This window comes from Typopeltis vanoorti, chromosome 13, assembly GCF_054136105.1.
Source record: "Typopeltis vanoorti isolate ZY-2024b chromosome 13, IOZ_Tvanoo_1.0, whole genome shotgun sequence".
In the NCBI taxonomy this organism is placed as follows: domain Eukaryota; kingdom Metazoa; phylum Arthropoda; class Arachnida; order Uropygi; family Thelyphonidae; genus Typopeltis; species Typopeltis vanoorti.
Genome location: NC_143561.1, coordinates 106,657,161 through 106,675,486, shown reverse-complemented (window position 1 = coordinate 106,675,486; position 18,326 = coordinate 106,657,161). Strand labels below are relative to the sequence as shown.

Here is an 18,326-nt window from a genome sequence, read left to right as displayed (position 1 = left end):
AAGCAGTGTGAGCAAGTTTGTTGTCCTGCAAAAGCAACATGCCTCTGGTCGGTTTCCTGTGGTGTTTTTCCTTCAGTACCTCCTTCAATTCCTTAAGAGCTGTTGAATAAACGGCAGGTGTAACAGTGTCACCTTAGGTACTTAGTAAGGAAGTAATAGAATTATATGGTTAGGAGATAGCTTCTGATATCTCCTAACCATAGGAGGTATGCTGCAGGTAGAATAAACCTGCAGTTTATTCAACCTGCTGTTGAATAAACTGCAGGTGTAACAGTGTCACCTTCTTAGGTACTTAGTAAGTACTTAGATTACACCATCCATATCCAAAAAGACAATGGCAAGAACCTTCCCTATTGACTATTGGGTTTGGAACTTCTTTGGCCATGGAGAACCTTTATGTCTACTCCATTGACTGTTGTTTGGTCTCTGGGTCATAGTGATGAAGCCATGTTTCATCAACAGTCGCAAAACCGAGCCAAAAACCTTTCACAGAGATCACACGTGAAGACATCGATGCAATGCATGACATGTTCCCTGGATATTTCCAGTCTTTGCAATGTTTCTGGCTGGTATTTGTCTATCATCAAGGATCATGGCATGCACTGCATCGATGTCTTCATGTGTGATCTCTGTGAAAGGTCTTCCTGACCTGTGGGCATCTGATGTCTGAGGATGTCCAGTTTTAAACTTGGCCATCCATCTGGCAACTGTTTGGCTGGGGCACAACCCCTTAAGTCTCACATAAAGTTTGGCGAATCTCAGTTGTGGCGTTTTCTTGAAGCATGAAAAGCTTGATGATGGCCCACACCTCTCTCTTAGAATTTCTTCAAAGCCTCTGACATGTCTTATGTCCTAAAAGAAAAAAACAAATGATTACAATTTAATGAAACATGGTTCTTTCTTGTGGTTATATCAGTTGCTTTAATATCATTTTTGTTCTAGATGTTAATACTGTGAGTTGGCATATTGAAAAGAATTATAAAACCGGAAGTAAACTCGTAAATAATTTATTAGCAAAGAATTTTTGCTTAAGTATCATAGGCATTGGTTAGTACAAGATCACAGAATAGCAATTAAACATTAACAGAGAATTTTAAATAGCACCACCTAAGTAGCTAATGTAAGATAACCCTAAGATATATAAGTCAATAATTTCATAACTTATTAAAAAAAATTATATATATTCAGACAAAATAAAGTTACAGAAGATTAACTGATTTAAAAAGTACTATCTCTCACAAAGAATGATAGAAGTGGACCCTTGGATCTGTAAGTTAGGACAGTGAAGTAAAGTTTCACACATTTATAAAGTCATTGTATGAGGAAACAACTTTTATGAAGAACTTTTGTCTTATTCCAATGAACTCTATGTTTAGCACCAATAGCACGCTCCACGAGTCCAGACTGCTCAGGCTCATGGTATTTAATATAAGACTTGTGTTCTTCTAGCTGAATAAAAACCTATCTCCCTGTTTGTCCAAGATAAGATAATCCACAAGAACAAGGAATCTAGTAGATCTTTCATCAACCAGATGGTAGCTTACATTTTTCAGTTTTTCAGAAGACTTATACAGGCCATTATATCCATGACGACTCATCACCATCCTAGTCAAAAGGCTGGAACTATTAAAACATTAGTACATCATGCCCATTCTTTATGTTCTTCAGATGAATTGTTACAGAAAGAATTACAACATATTAATTCCACCTTTTTTTATCTAATGGTTTTAAGGATTCTTTCATTAAAAGAGCTTTTAATGGTTATGGTATATCTACCTCTTAAAAAAAGTAACTTGCATTCCCATCCCTTATGTGCAATGCATAATGATTTTTATCTACTACTAAAACTACTGAATATTTTTGTTGCTTTTCAGCAGAATATTCACCTTTTTCACTTCTCCTAAGGAGAAGCTTGAACCATTCAATTATCTGGGAAACCAGCAGATTCCTTGCTCTTGTGGGTTATCTTATTTCACTGAACAAGAAGATCTGCTTTTATTCAATTGGAAGAACACAAGTGTTATTAAATACCATAAGCCTGAGCTGTCTAATACTTGCAGAGCATACTGTTGACATTAACATAGAGTTCACTAGCAAAAGACAAGAGTGCTTCATAAAAGTTGTTTAACCATAGAATGACTTTATCAAGAAACGTGAAACTTTACTGCATGTAAGTGAAAAGAAACATTACTGAACATTGCTAAGGTTTCAGCTGTCCATGTAGTAGAAAAGGAACACACCAGGAGGGAGCTGTAGAGTTTCTGTCTTCAATACATGAAGAAATTATGAAAAAAGTTAGAAAGGATACCCTTGTATGATGAGATAAGTGAAGCTTTTATAGTTATTAATCCACGTAGGATTTAATTCAATTGAGGCTGAAAAGTAACTTTATTGCTTGCCAGTTCATATAGAAATAGGCTCAGTCAAGTTTGTTTTGTTTAGGATTCTCAATCTGATAAGTGATTTTTAAGTGTGGATATGGGTTTAGTTATTTCTTCAGATATTTTCACAAAGAAGGCAAAGGTTGTTCTGAAGTGTCAAACTGTTGTTAATGGTTTAAGAGTAATGTCGAGACTTTCATATAGAAGGTTAATTCATTCTAAAATGATGCTATGTTTTAGTAGTTAAGTCAATGAGGTTTGCTACTACTTCCATATCGAAAGTGCAATTATAGAAGTGTCTTGGATGAAGAGAAGATGTTTTATTCAGCATTCTGTGATTTTATGATGCAGGAAGAATTTGACTGTTGTGTTGCTGTCATATAGAGAGCAGGATTTGAGTTGGTCTTTGTCCTGTATGAACTCAAGAAAGAATGTAATAGGAGGCAAGAGACTAATTTTTAGGAGTTTTCCACAAAGGACAATATCTGTTGGTTTATGTCAATATAAAGAAGTTGTGTTGTTAGTGTTTTTCTAGTTGTAATTTGAAGAATACACTGGTGCTTGCATAGTTAAGTAGGTGATTTGATGTTGTATATATTTTTGTTTTTTGTGAATTAAAGATTTTTATTTTGTTAAAATGTGTTTGAAGACAATCACTTAATAGGTTTAATGGGATTAATAGAGAGAGAGAGAGAGAGAGAGATGGGATGTTAAGATTAATAGAGTTTAGATTACATATGAGATATCCTGGAATATGAACTGGTGTGCAAGCAAGATTTAAGAGTTCAGTTTCAGTGTTTTCTTTTTATTTTGATTTCAGATTTGATTTCACCTACTCAGAGAGTGTGAGGGAGAAAGTAAAATAAAAGCACATGCACACAATATAAATAGGACATCTGTATTAAAATTCTGATATCCTAAAAGTGGTATGCTGACTAAACTCCAATCTTATGGATATTTTTCTACCCTTAGTAGTTGGGTTACCAGCTTGTCATATGCTTCAATACCCAATGCAAGGAACTCTGACCACATTGCTATTCTTCAGTGGGATAAGAATAATCTTGTGAAGTTCAATGCCACACACACATTTAGTTTTTATTTCCTGCAAGAAAGATTTCATTTCCTTTTATAATCGATAATAGCCAACAGCTAAACAAGACTGGATATTTTTCCTTGGCACTCCCTGGAACTAAGACATTTTAAGCACAGCCTCTAAAAAACTAGGTATCTTAGGTTCAAGACATTACTTCTCATCTATACAACTTCTTAGAGTGTATAAATTTCACTACTATTCAAACATGGAGAGATGAATCGAAGGTCTCACCAAAAATTCTTAAATGGTTTTCAGAAGAAGACAACCTAACCGATGCCTCCTCTTTGAGACTTTGTTGCTGCCTTATGTATAGGTATTTTCATGGTCAATGTTCTACTGAACTGACCATCATCATTCTTTCATTTTCTATAAGGACATGAGAAGTTGCTAGTCAACATTCATTTACTGTCTAGATTCACCAAACTTACCGAACGAACTTTTCTTCCTCTTTTCACCTATCTCTGTTCTTTGCAACAATTTTCCTAACCCTGCCTTTCCCAAAGACTATAATCCTTGTTTGTTCATGAAATACATCAGCAAATTGCTTCTTTCTACTTATCATTTTGTTCACATAATACTGCACTAATGTACTATACCAAGGTCAGCAAACTCAGGTGTGCAGGACAGATATTAAAAAAAGTTAATACTGTATAAAGGGTAGAATGGATTAATCAATAGGTAAGACTTACAACTTACCTATTTTTTTGGAATACCACCAAAATAGTAAACTTCTCTCCATAAACATAGTCATAGCACAGTATAACACAAAATTACTTGCCACAAACTTTGTAATGAATATGAAATATGGGAAAGATGAACAAATAACAAAAACCAATACAAATGCATAAAGATGTGAGCTAACGAAGTATTAAATGTACATTAAGTAGCATTTATGATTTAATATCTTTAGTCCAAAATACTGTAAAGAAGTTAAATTCTTTATAGTATACAACTTTAACTGGTAGACATCTTATTTTCACCTGAAAAAACTAGTTGAAAATTATTAAAAAATATTAATATTTCCAAGAATTTTTTTACCCAATTACAGTAATCGCTCAATTCTCAAACAACAGTGGCAGAGCAATTTGCCAGTTAACTGAAGGTTAGGATAACTTTGGGCCACTAATGGGCAGGGATGTGCAATACACAGCCTCTCCCTATCAAGTCAACCCCTGGTTGACACTAGGTGGTAGATGTTCTTCATCGCTCAGCAAAATACCATAGCTCAGCTTATTGAAGGTTTGAAGTAGTAAATGCTATGTTGGGTCTCCAAGAGTAGGGATTCCAATTTTGTACCCCCCCCCCTTCTCCATGCAGTGTGAGTGATACCCTTCAAGCCCAAGACCAACAAACTTAGAGACCCAAAACTTCCTGCATTTTGAGGGTGCATCAGTTAAAACAGTGTTGCCACAGGACAGTTGCCAGTTAGTGCACAGGCCTGAACCTGTCAGTAATGGAGAGAGAGACTTGAAATTCAGAGAACATATTGCAAGAGTTCGCAAAATAGCACACAGGATTACTTGGATGCTGAAGAACACATTGACAAGTAAAGATGTTCTTCATCGCTCAACGAAATACCATGGCTCAGCTTATTGGAGGTTTGAAGTGGTAAATGCCATGTTAGGTCTTCAAGAGCAGGGATTCCAATTTTTGGTGTTTCTTGGAGATTAGGAGGTGGTGGAGAGGATTCAGAGACGAGTGACCAAGCTGGTGACAGGTCTGTGGGATGTTTCCTATGAGGATAGAATGAAGGTGTAATGGGTTGATGAGCTCAGCTGACAGGCTGAGAAGAGGGAATATTATAGAAACTTATAAGTTACTAAAATGGTTCTATAAGATTGACACCAAAGAAATTTTCAATACATGGAGAGTATATTGTAAACAAGGGGTCACATTTGGAAGTTGTCTAAAAGTGTGGTTAGTAAGGGTGTGTGGACCAGTTTCTTTATTTGGAAAGTGGTGAATGTGTAGAACGGACTTCCAGCATGCATTTTTGCAGGTGTTGATGGGTGTGAGTGCCCCAACAGCGAATAGGTTTAAGGAGATATATGATAGGTATTGTGTTAAGGGATAGAATAGGTCTCCTATGTCTTTTGACTCCATGGAGTATGCATATAAATAATAATAATATTTAATGTAACAGAAAAGTTTAAAACAATTTTGGTACTAATTCTCATAGCATAGCACCAAAAATTGATTGCTTCAGATATGAAATAAATACGACAATACAAATTTTATGATCAACAAGAAAATAAGCAATCTGAAGTTACCTTCTGAACACTTCTTTCTAGTTCTTGGGGTATGGCAAATGGAGAAACAGTACTCTGTCCTAGTGGCCATGCACCGGCCTGAAATAAAAATGAATTATTATAGAACTTTTCTTTCCATTATCTCAAAAATTTAAATACATAAACATGCTGTTCTAATGATACATGAATGGCCATTCAGTATTTGAATACTTTGTATAAAGAATTATATCAAAAATAATTCCATAATAAATGTTGGGCATTAACATTAACTGAATGTTTTTATATATTATTATTATTGAGAATATCAATATTATTTTATGAATTATCTTCTGTGTGACTGCTTGAATTGAGAGGTCTGTTTACCAACCAGTGACATAAAAATAAATTCAGGAACTGGAAAAATCAGTTTACAAATCAGGCTGAGTGGTTAGGATACCTGCTCTCCAATCAACAGGTTGTGGGTTTGAATCCCACTGCAGGCGTGGGAGATGAATTTCAATGTCCTGTGTGAGACCACTACCACCACCACCACCACCTAGCTTATTAGAGGTCTGAAGTGGCTTGAAAAAGTTACATGTCTGGTCTCTAGAGCAGGGTTTTCAGACCATGTAAAAATATAAAAAACATATATATATATATATATATATATATATATATATATATATATATATATATATATATATATATATATATATATATATATATATATATAAATAGTGAAGATGGTAAATTAAATATGGAACTAGACAACAGAATTAGTAAATCAAGTATGGTAGCAAGTAAGCTGAATAAATTTATATAGAATAAGAAAGAAATCAGTCAAAACACTAAATTAGTTGTTCAAAATAGTGTTCAAAAAGTTTAACTTAGGGATCTGAGATTTGAGTTAGAAATAAAACACTTCATCAAAGACTGGAGAACTCTGATATGAGATTTCTGAGAAAGATTAGTGGAGTGAACAGATGGCATCAATGGCAGTATCACATTAAAAATTAGGAAACTGGGAAAGAACTTGCCATTGTTAGCATCCAGGAATGTGTTAGTAGAGCTAATCTCAGATGGTAATGTCACTTAAACAGAATGGGAAAGGAAAGATTTAGATAGATTGATACAGTAAAAAGTGCCTTAAAAGACAGAAATATAAGATCTGATAATACTGGAATCTTGACAGATTAATTTGGAGGAAAATTTCTTATTGCAAGTTAGTATTCATGTAATTTTTTCATGTAGCACCATCATAATTATCCTTTACACCCCCAAGAATACATATCAGGAATTTGATGACGAGGATGACAAATTTGATTAAAAAAAATCCTTAGACCACCCGTGGAGGCGTATGCACATTTAAGCTGGGTGTGCTATTGTGTGGCTTATGCAACCCATGATACAAAATTCATGTTAATTTGACTGGATGATTGTATTTTTAGTGATGTATGAATTAAGAGTGCATCTTAATTGGTCTAATACAATTAATTGCAGGATAACTTTGAATATTTTAATTTATCAATTAATCATCATCATCAAATTCCTGGCATGTACCCTCAAGGGGGTGTACAGGATATGATAGTACTACATGAAAAAAATTACATGATTACTAACTTCCTATCTACAATTTTCCTACAAATCAGTCTGTTACTTGTCAAGACTCCAACATTATCAGATCTTATATTTCTATTGTCTAAAGCACTTTGTACCGTATCAATCCACCTATATCTTGGTCTTCCTCTGGGTCGTTTTCCTGCCAACCTGGCAGAGAAAACTTGTTTTGCTAATCTTTCTTCGCCCATTCTGTTTAAGTGTCCATACCACCTGAGATTAGCTCTGCTAACGCATTCCTAGATGCTGACAATGTCAAGTTCTTTCCTAATATCCTTGTTTTTAATATGATATTGCCATTGATGCCATCTGTTCATGCCTATAATCTTTCTCAGGACTCTCATATCTGCGGTCTCTAGTCTTTGGTCAAGTGTTTTACTTCTGACCCAGCTCTCAGATCCATAAGTTAAAATTGCTTTGAACACTATCTTGTATACAGCTAATTTAGTGTTCCGACTAATTTCTCTCTTATTCCATATGAATTTATTCAGTTGACTTCCTACCGTACCAGCTTTGCTGATTCTGTTGTCTATTTCTATATTTATTTTACCATCTTCAGTAAAAATCATGCCTAAGTAGCTGAAATGTTTTACTTGTTCCACAGGTTCACCCATTCACAACACAGTTGACATTTTCAATGATTCTGCCTATTATCATTGTCTTTGTCTTTTTATTGCTCACCTTCATACCATATCTATTACAACAGTTATTCAATTTAGTCAGAGAATCTTGCAGACTTGTAGCAGATTTATTTAGAAGTATAACATCATCCGCATAAAGCAAAGAGCTGACATTAACATCTCCAATTTTGATATCAGGTTTAATACCACTTTTCTTCATAATGTGATCCATATAGATAATGAATAACAGAGGGGATAATGTACATCCTTGTCTCACACCAGATTTAACATTAAACCATCTTCCTGTACTTCCTTCAATTCTAACTGCTGACTTACAACTCAAATAACGACTAAGTATTGCTTGATATAATGGCCCATCGACACCATATAACTGCAGCGTATTGAATAGCTTCTCTCTTGGCACCTTGTCATATGCCTTTTCCAGATCGACAAAACTGAAATACAGATCTGTTATATTCCCATGCTTTCTCGACTATTTGTCATAAAGTGAAGATCTGATACTGACAGCTTCTATTTGACCTGAATCCAGCTTGTTCTTCACCAAGCTTTTCTTCCACAATTCTTCTCAACCGTTTCTCAAGTATACTTGCATAGATCTTGCCAGGAACACTCAGTAGGGAAATCATCATCATCGATGATGATGATAGATGATGATAGATGGTAGATGATGATGATGATAGATCTTGCCAGGAACACTCAGTAGGGAAATACCTCTGTAATTCTCACATTCAGTTTTATTTCCATTTTTATATATGGGTACTATAAGAGCTCTACTCCAATCATCGGGAATTCGTCCCTCTGTCCAGGCTTTCTGAACGATGCAGTGTAGCCACTGCAACACTTTTATACAACATTACTTCAGTATTTCTGGTCGAATATCATCTACTCCTGCTGCCTTTCCATGTTTCACACCTTTGATGGCTTTTTCAACTTGAAGAATGGATATGTATTCCTGACTGTATGCCTGCTGAGTGTTTTTTACCACTGTGCTATCATTGCTTGTTTCATTTAGCAATTATTCGAAGTAATTACTCCATACTTGAAGGATATCTTTTCCCCCCGTTTTCATGTCACCTTTATCATCTCTAACTCCTTTTACACCACTCTTTCCTCCATTTCTAAGCTTCTTCAACAACCTCCAGAATATCTTACCACCTTCTTGATATTTATTTTATATTTTCTTGCCAAAGTCTTCCTATGACTTTTGTTTAGCTAGTTTTACACAGTGTTTTGCTTTCTTACATTTGTCTCAGTATTCTCTAAGAGCAAAAGCTGACTTATTTGCCAGAAACTTTTGATATGCTTTCTTCTTTTCCTTCACTGCCTCTTTAACTTCCTATTAAAGCCAGAGAGGCATGTGGTGAGGTTGTCTGCAAGATTAGAAAAATCAAAACTCCAAGGTGGACACAGGAAGTTAAAGAGGCAGTGAAGGAAAAGAAGAAAGCATATCAAAAGTTCCTGGCAAATAAGTCAGCTTTTGCTCTTAGAGAATACAGAGACAAATGTAAGAAAGCAAAACACTGTGTAAAACCAGCTAAACAAAAGTCATAGGAGGATTTTGGCAAGAACATAAAAAATAAATATCAAGAAGGTGGTAAGATATTCTGGAGGTTGTTGAAGAAGCTTAGAAATGGAGGAAAGAGTGCTGTAAAAGGAGTTAGAGTTGATAAAACCACCTTGGAGTTCTGATTTTTCTACTCTTGCAGACAACCTCACCACATGCCTCTCCACATGCCTCTCTGGCTGAATCAATCAGGGTTTTCTTCAAGGCTTGGTTCCTGTTCTTTTTTCTTCAATAATCTTTGTGTATTTTAGTGTACAGTTCACATCTATGAGTTGCTCAACTTTCATTCGCTTTAAAACTTTCTTATATGTTATTCTTTTCAATATGAAATTCAATTTTATCCTGCTCAAGACTAGATAGTGATCGCTTCCAATTTCAAATCCTCTGTACACTCTGGTGTCCTCCACCAGGGAGAAAATATCATTATCAACAATAACATAGTCAATGAGAATTTTCTTATTCCTTGCCTCTTCTCTCCATGTGAATTTGTGCACATTTTTATGTTGGAACATGGTGTTAGTAATAACCAGTCCATGTCCTGAGCAGAAATCCAACAGGTATTTGCCATTATTATTAGCTTTGCTCTTTTCTCCAAATTTTCCCAAAATATTTTGTATGTCTGACAATCGTTTCCTACTCTGCTATTTAGATACTCAACAAGGACCAACTTTTCATTTTTCATTGTGTCAGTTGCTTTTTCTAAAGCATCAAAAAATTCCTCCACTTCTACCTTAGTAGAACCTTCTGTGGGACCATAGGCACAAGTAAGTCTCATTGTCCAGTTCCCGATTGTGATATTTGCCCACATCACTCTACTTGAGACTGCCTGCCATTCAAGAAGATCAGCCTTGTATTTAGTGTTGAATACTATGGCTACTTCTTCTTTTCCTTGATTGTCATTGCCTGAATATAACATTTTGTATTTATTGCTCAGAAAGATCTCAGAAGTTTTTGTCTTTTTTATTTCAGTCACCCCTATTATGTCGATCTGGTCCTTATCTAATTCTTCAGCTAGCTCCATTTCTTTGCCATTCAGGCTTCTTATGTTGACAGCACCAATCTTTAACTCTGGTGATGTTGAGTTGGGGTGTGTTTTCAGATTTGTTCCAGTAGCTGACTTTTCGTTGTTCGCCCTGGTTCTCTCGCGACCCCCAAGCCGGCATGAAATTTTGTCATGTTGTACTATCATTTTCTATACTGGTTTAAGCCAATAAGAATACAATTTGGTCGGCTAAATTCCAAATTGTCATCCCATCCTTGTTCTTTCAGTATCCAGGTAGATACCCAACAGGGTGCACCACGAGAAGGCGAGGATTGGATATTAGGTCAGAAGCTCTGGTCGGTTCTCCGCATTCCTTTGAAGGCTATGTGGAGGTCTCAGTTATACAGCTTTGACCCTTAAGCACCCCATGAATATAAAATTTTAGATCCCTAATTTCAAACTTCTTCCTTCTATTACAACCATCTCAGCTTCCACCTGTCAAGTTTCTTCTACATAAAGTGATGAAAGAGTTTTTAGATGCTAATTCAAGCATTCTGACAACAAGATCCTCAGTCAACACAGCATCAGAAGTACACACATTGATAGGCTGTGATGATTATTCATAGCAATGCTTCACGGCATAAATAAATTTCTAAACTTATATTTTTCTATAAAGAAATTTATTTTCTTCTCTTTGTTTATATAGTGAATCATTGTTATGTACAGCATCATAATGAGAAAAGAAAAAACAACCATTTGCACTGTTTTTTTAAAATAAATATTGGAGTGCTCTACAATCTTGTATTACTATTAGTGGACATTAGGTTGAGGCAATGAAGCTTCATAAAAATTTAGTCTTAACCACAGTTAACAGTGCTACAAACAAGAATGAAATCAATAATTAACTTTCCTCTTCATAACAAGTAAGTTATCAGCTTTGTAATATGGAGTAAAGGCTAAATTATGAATTACCATTGGATTTACAGGGAAAAAAAAAAGCCATTTCTCTTTTACCATACAGCTGGGAAAAGGTGGGCATGCATAATTTAGTGCATCTCTTTGAAGTTTATGACCACAGTCAAACATTACCTATGACTATACCCATAGTCATTATCTGAGACAGCATGTGATGATATATACTAGAACCTAGATGGCAAAACCTATGGCACAAGCGCAAGAAGTGACACATCTGAGGATTTTGCTGGCACATCATTGAGAGGAGACCTCCACATAGCCTTCAAAGGAATGTGGAGAACCGACCGACCAGGGCTTCTGACCTAATGTCCAATCCTCACCTTCTCGTGGTTCACTCTGTTAGGTATCTACCTGGATACTGAACGGACAAAGATAGGCTGGCAATTTGGGATTTGGCCGATCAAAATGTATTCTTATTGGCTTAAACCAAAATTTCAAATGACGGTACAATATGACAGAATTTCATGCAGGCTGGGACATCGCCAGGTTAAATAAGGACCCCGTTGTTTTCGCCAAGGAACCAGTGCAAACATACCCCAACTCAACATTACCAGAGTTCAAGATCGGTACTATCAACATAAGAAAACTGAATGGCAAAGAAATGGAGCCTGCTGAGGAATTGGATAAGTACCAGATCGACATAATAGGAGTGACTGAAACAAAATCTGGTGAGATCTTTCTGAGCAATAAATACAAAATGTTATATTCAGGAAATGACAATCAAGGAAAAGAAGGAGTAGCCATAGTATTCAACACTAAATACGAGGCTAATCTTCTTGAATGGCAGGCAGTCTCAAGTAGAGTAATGAGGGCAAATATGAGAATGGGGAACTGGACAATGCTTATTTGTGCCTATGGTCCCACAGAATGTTCTACTAAGGTAGAAGTGGAGGAATTTTTTGAGGCTTTAGAAAAAGCAACTGACACAATGAAAGGGGAAAAGTTGGTCCTTGTTGGGGATCTAAATAGCAGAGTAGGAAATGATTGTCAGACATACAAAAATATTTTGGGAAAATTTGGAGAAAAGAGCAAAGCTAATAATAATGGCAAATATCTGCTGGATTTCTGCTCAGGACATGGATTGATTATAACTAACACAATGTTCCAACATAAAAATGTGCACAAATTCGCATGGACAGAAGAGGCAAGGAATAAGAAAAGTCTCATTGACTATGTTATCGTTGATAGTGATGTTTTCTCCCTGGTGCAGGACATCAGAGTGTAATAGGATTTGAAATTGGAAGGGATCACTATTTAGTCTTGAGCAGAATAAAATTGAATTGATGTTGAAAAGAATAACATGTAAGAAAGTTTTAAAGAGAATAAAGGTTGAGCAGCTCTCAGATGTGAACTGTAGATTAAAATACACAAATATTATTCATGAAAAAATGAAAGAGTTTGAGAGCAGGAACCAAACCTTGGAGATTCAGTGGCAAGCCCTGAAGAAAACCCTGATTGATTCAGCCAGAGGCATGTCGTGAGGTTGTGTGCAAGGATAGAAAAATCAGAACTCCATGGTGCACACAGGAAGTTAAAGAGTCAGTAAAAAAAAAGAAAGCACAAAAGTTCCTGACAAGTCAGCTTGTGCTCTTAGAGAATACAGAGACAAATGAAAGAAAGCTAAACACTGTGTAAAACTAGCTAAACAAACGTCATGGGAGGTCTTTGGCAAGAACGTAGAAAATAAATATCAAGAAGGTGGCAAAATATTTTGGAGGTTGTTGAAGAAGCTCAGAAATGGAGGAAAAAGTGCTGTAAAAGGAATTAGAGATGATATGAAAACAAGAGAAAAAGATATCCTTGAAGTATGGAGTAATTACTTTGAAAAACTGCTAAATGAAACAAGCAGTGATGACAGCACAGTTGTAAAAAACACTGATCAGGCATGCAGTCAGGAATACATATCCATACTTGAAGTAGAAAAAGCCATCAAAAGCCTGAAATGTGGAAAGGGGAAAGGCTGTAAGAGTAGATGATATTCACCAGAAATGCTCAAGAATGCAGGTATAGAAGTCTTATAGTGGCTGCACTGCATAGTTCAGAAGGCCTGGGCAGAGGGACAAATTCCAGATGACCCATATATAAAAATGGAAAAAAACTGAATGTGAGAATTACAGAGGTATTTCCCTACTGAGTGTTCCTGGTAAGATATATGCAACTATACTTGAGAAACAGTTGAGAAGGATTATGGAAGAGAAACGTGGTGAAGAACAAGCTGGATTCAGGCCAAATAGAGGCTGTCAGGATCAGATCTTCACTTTACAACAAATAGTGGAGAAATCGTGGGAATATAACAAAGATCTGTATTTAAGTTCGGGAGATCTTTAAAAGGGATATGACAAGGTGCGAAAAGAGAAGCTATTCAAAATGCTACAGTTATATGGTGTCAATTTGACATTATATCAAGCAATACTTAGTCTTTATTTGAGTTATAAGTCAGCAGTTAGAATTGATGGAAGTACAGGAAGATGGTTTAATGTTAAATCTGGTGGTAGACAAGGATGTACATTATCCCCTCTGTTATTATCTATATTGATCACATTATGAATGAAAGTGGTATTGAACCTGATATCAAAATTGGAGGTGTTAATCTTAGCTCTTTGCTTTATGCAGATAAATGTTATACTTCTAAATAAATCTGCTACAAGTCTGCAAGATTGCCTGACTAAATTGAATTAGTTGTAATAGATATGGTATGAAGTTCAGCATGCCAAAGAGAATGAAAATAGGCAGAAACATTGAAAATATCAACTGCATTTTGAATAGAGAACTTATAAAACAAGTAAAACATTTCAGCTACTTAGGTAGGTTTAAGTTAAAAGCTGAAGATGGTGTAAGTTAAATATGGAACTGGACAACAGAATCAACAAAACTGGTATAGTAGGAAGTCAACTGAATAAATTTATATGGAATAAGAGAGAAATTAGCCAAAACACTAAATTAGCTGTATACAAGACAGTATTCAAGCCAATTTTAACTTATGGATCTGCGAGCTGGGTTAGAAGTAAAACACTTGACAAAGACTAATCATGACTGCAGATATGAGAGTCCTGAGAAAGATTAGAGGCATGAACAGATATCAATATCATATTAAAAACAAGGATATTTGTAAAGAACTTGACATTGTCAGCATCCAGAAATGTATTAGTAGAGCTTATCTTAAGTGGTATAGTCACTTAAGCAGAATGGGAGAGGAAAGATTAGCAAAACAAGTGTTCTCTGCCAGGTTGGAGAAAAAAGACCTGGAGGAAGACCAAGATACAGGTGGATTGATACAGTAAAAAGTGCCTTAGAAGACAGAAATATAAGACCTGATAATATTGGAATCTTGACATTTAACATACTGATTTGTAAGAAAATTATAGATAGGAAGTTAGTAATGATGTAAATTTTTCATGTAGTACTATCATATCCTTACACCCCTTGAGGGTATATATTAGGAATTTGATGATGTTCTTGTATACACTTATAAATTATTCAACCTTTTTTTTTAATTGTTACAATATGCACAGGTTAAATTTTGTTTTACACGAAAAAAACTAACCAACAAACACAAAGCTTACTGTAGGAACAAGGCCCACCAGCTGTAAACTACAGCTGATGTTAAGAACCTATAGCCAATGGCTATAGTCATGACTCAGCTGATAGAAAACAACTGTGTTTAGTCACCAAAACATTTCATTATTTAAAAGCTTATTAATTCAAGTTTATCTTTAATATTTTTAGCATATGAAAAGTCACCAGCTGAAACTTTGTCAAAAAACGTGGCTTCTAAACATATGATATTAAGAGTAACATGACGGTCGTATCTGTTATATCTCCTGGACCCTCTTCCTACAGTGGGTTGTGAATAAATACAATATTTCTTTGCTCTTCAGTTGACTCAATGTAGATCAGGCTTTCTCAAACATCCATTTTACTAGGCTGTGAGAGGTTCTCCTATAATTTGTCATTTCAATTTTCTAAGCATTTTTCATGAATAAATATTTTATAGTGGAAATATTCTGAGGAGAATAATATTCGTGAATCTATCAAAAAGCTCAGACCCAGAACGCCTAAATAACATCTATGTAGGAAATGTCAGTGACGAAGCCATGTATTTTTAAACATGGAAGTATTCATGAGGGATCGGGAATTTTCAGATATCGAAATCTTTCAACAATCAGAAGTTCGTTGGCTGCCCCGCGGTGAAGTTCTCGAGAGGTTATATGAACTCTGAAAGGAAGTTGAGCTGTTTCTAAATGATAAGAACAGTGACCTGTCCCATTGTTTCCAGGATAAGAAATGGGTAGCCAGGCTGGCATATCTCAGTGATATATTTTCTTACATAAAAGTCTTGAATTTAAAACTTCAAGGTCCAGATACAACAAAATTTAATGCTTGGAACAAGTTCGAATCATTCAAAAAGAAACTCAAACTCTGGTTTAGTATGATTGCAGAAAGAAATAATGATATGTTTCAGTAGTACTCAGATTATATTATGGAAGGAGGTGATTTCTATTACAAAATTCAGTTTCAGATATTACTGCGGCGAAGATGTTGTCACATAAAAAGTATTATCCTGAACATGAGGATCTCCAGAGGCAAAATATGGGCACCCCTTTGTTGAACACAAAGAGACATCCCTTTCCCACGAAGAAACCCTTCAACTTATTGAATTATCACCAGACAAAGGGCTGGAAGGTACTTTTAATTCTATGAGTAATTTGAAATTCTGGATAAGAATGAAAAATGAATATCCAAATTTACATGAAATATCAATGAGATTTCTTCTTCGTTTTTCCACCACATATCTTTGTGAAACTGCATTTTCTGTCATGACTGTGCTTCTAACAAAACAGAGGAATGGCCTGCAATTTTGACTCTTTCTCCGTTTGGCTATCACTTCAATTCATCCCAGAATTATTAAGCTAACGAACAGAAAACAGCAACAAAAGTCTCACTAGCCTAACTAAAACTTTCGAAAACTCAGTTGTAGTAAAAGAAACTAAGTTTAACTTTTTCAATAACTTTTAATTGATGTGTTTTTAAATTCAAAATATTAATTAGTGTTTAGAATTGAGAGATTCATAAATTTATATTTATTAAATTACATACTTTGCATAAATAAATATTTGGCGTGTGTATGCGATAATACCGTATTTATTCGAATATAATTCTCACTCCTCCCCCATAATTAAAGCTAAAAATCTGTGGTGCGAGATATATGCGGAGATTTTCGGAAACCCAAACAGCGTCATCTTCTTTCCCATTATTTCAAGCACAAATTATCAGTAATTTACAAGATTTGAGATACATAATGAACACGAATGACTAATGAGAAGTGAAAGTAGTAGCACGAAACAGACAGCAATAGGCCAGTAGAGATCGAGCAGCTACGAAGGTGTGCATATGATTGGTGCAGTATTAACAAAAGATCGCACAACCCAAAAACAACGGCAACAGACAATTGTTGAGTTGAAATGCTAATTCTCTTCAACCGAATTCCATAACATCTGAAACTGTCATCACAACATTCACTATATATTTCTTAGTTTTAACACATTCATGACGGGGTGTCATTTATTTCCAACGGAACTTCTCATTACTGGCGGACTCAACTCACAGAAAGTTTCAATCCTAGGTTGAATTTTATTTTTGCTTGTTTGCGTTTGAGCTGGCAAGCGAACTCACACGCTCATTATATGACGTGTTTCAATTTGTGGTAGAATTTTATTTGAAGTTAGTCTTTGTGATCTGTCATGATGACATCAAGAATTTCAAATATAATAAAACAAACATTTATTTCATGTAACTGAAAAATTGGACAATACTTTGTAGTTAGATACTTGTTTCCAGTGTAATGTACAGTTTTGCTTGAGTCAATACAGCATAGTTTCTGTGAGGGGGGGGGGCATGTGATTCATTGGTTAGTACTGTTTTTATTCTAGTTATCTCAAATTGCACTATTTGTTGAGAAATATATTACAGACTGCAAAAGCCTCTATACCTTATTCAGGGATACAATAGAACTACTTGTTTTTCTTGCATCTGCAGTATAATGGCTGTTGGGGAGGGCATGTTGTTAACTGAGAGGAGCGAGTTATTATCGCCTCGACATGAACATGTTTAAACATTTTTTGTGTGTGAGGTATATGCAAAATTTTTTAATGTCTTTTTTTTTGTAAAGTAAAATCAGGGGTGCGAGTTGTACATGAGGACAAGTTATATTTGAGTAAATACGGTAAGCGTTTCACCAACAAGTTGACATCCTTCTGCTGCTTCCCCCTGCTTAGCTGACTTCTATGGTGAGTTACAATGCATAAATGTTTTTCTTACTACAGCTTTTTTTAAAACCAACATCATTAAAATCAATTTAATAACACAATAATCAGTTTTACACTGAATAATATTATAAATTTTTGGTAATCAGAATGGGATATGTCAATGAAAATTAACACAAATTAATTTAATGATGTTGGCCTGAGGAAACTATAATATGCTACAATATTTCATTAGTCCAGTGATTGATAACCAATTTAAACGTACTTTTATATTTGTCAACAGCCACACCGTCTATATAAGTGTACTAATATTCTATAATTTATGCCATAATTAATTATTAGTACTTATGTCAATTTAATTTATGAACTTTAAAAAAATGGGAAAGTTATTTACGAGTAAGTCTGTTGGGACTGGGCCCTTGTCTTACAGAAAAAGAATTGAGAACCACTGATCCTTAGGATTCCCAGACTCTTCCCTTCTCTAATCGCAAGTGCATTCTTTAACAAATTTTTTTTGTTAATGAACGCACTTGCGATTTCACAAAATTTTGTTCATTAATGAAAATTAACAAAAGTTTCTGC

At 35.2% G+C, this 18,326-nt stretch overlaps 1 protein-coding gene across 2 annotated transcripts in view; it reads right to left on the bottom strand.

Annotated features, from left to right (window-relative positions):
- The window catches only part of Cul2 (cullin 2), a 427,362-nt gene that overhangs the window by 81,741 nt on the left and 327,295 nt on the right, over nt 1–18,326 (bottom strand). For both annotated transcript variants that reach the window (XM_090403159.1, XM_090403160.1), the window contains one exon: nt 5,745–5,822. In XM_090403159.1, the coding sequence (XP_090259285.1) occupies nt 5,745–5,822 (78 nt within the window). The remainder of the gene's footprint in view (nt 1–5,744; nt 5,823–18,326) is intronic.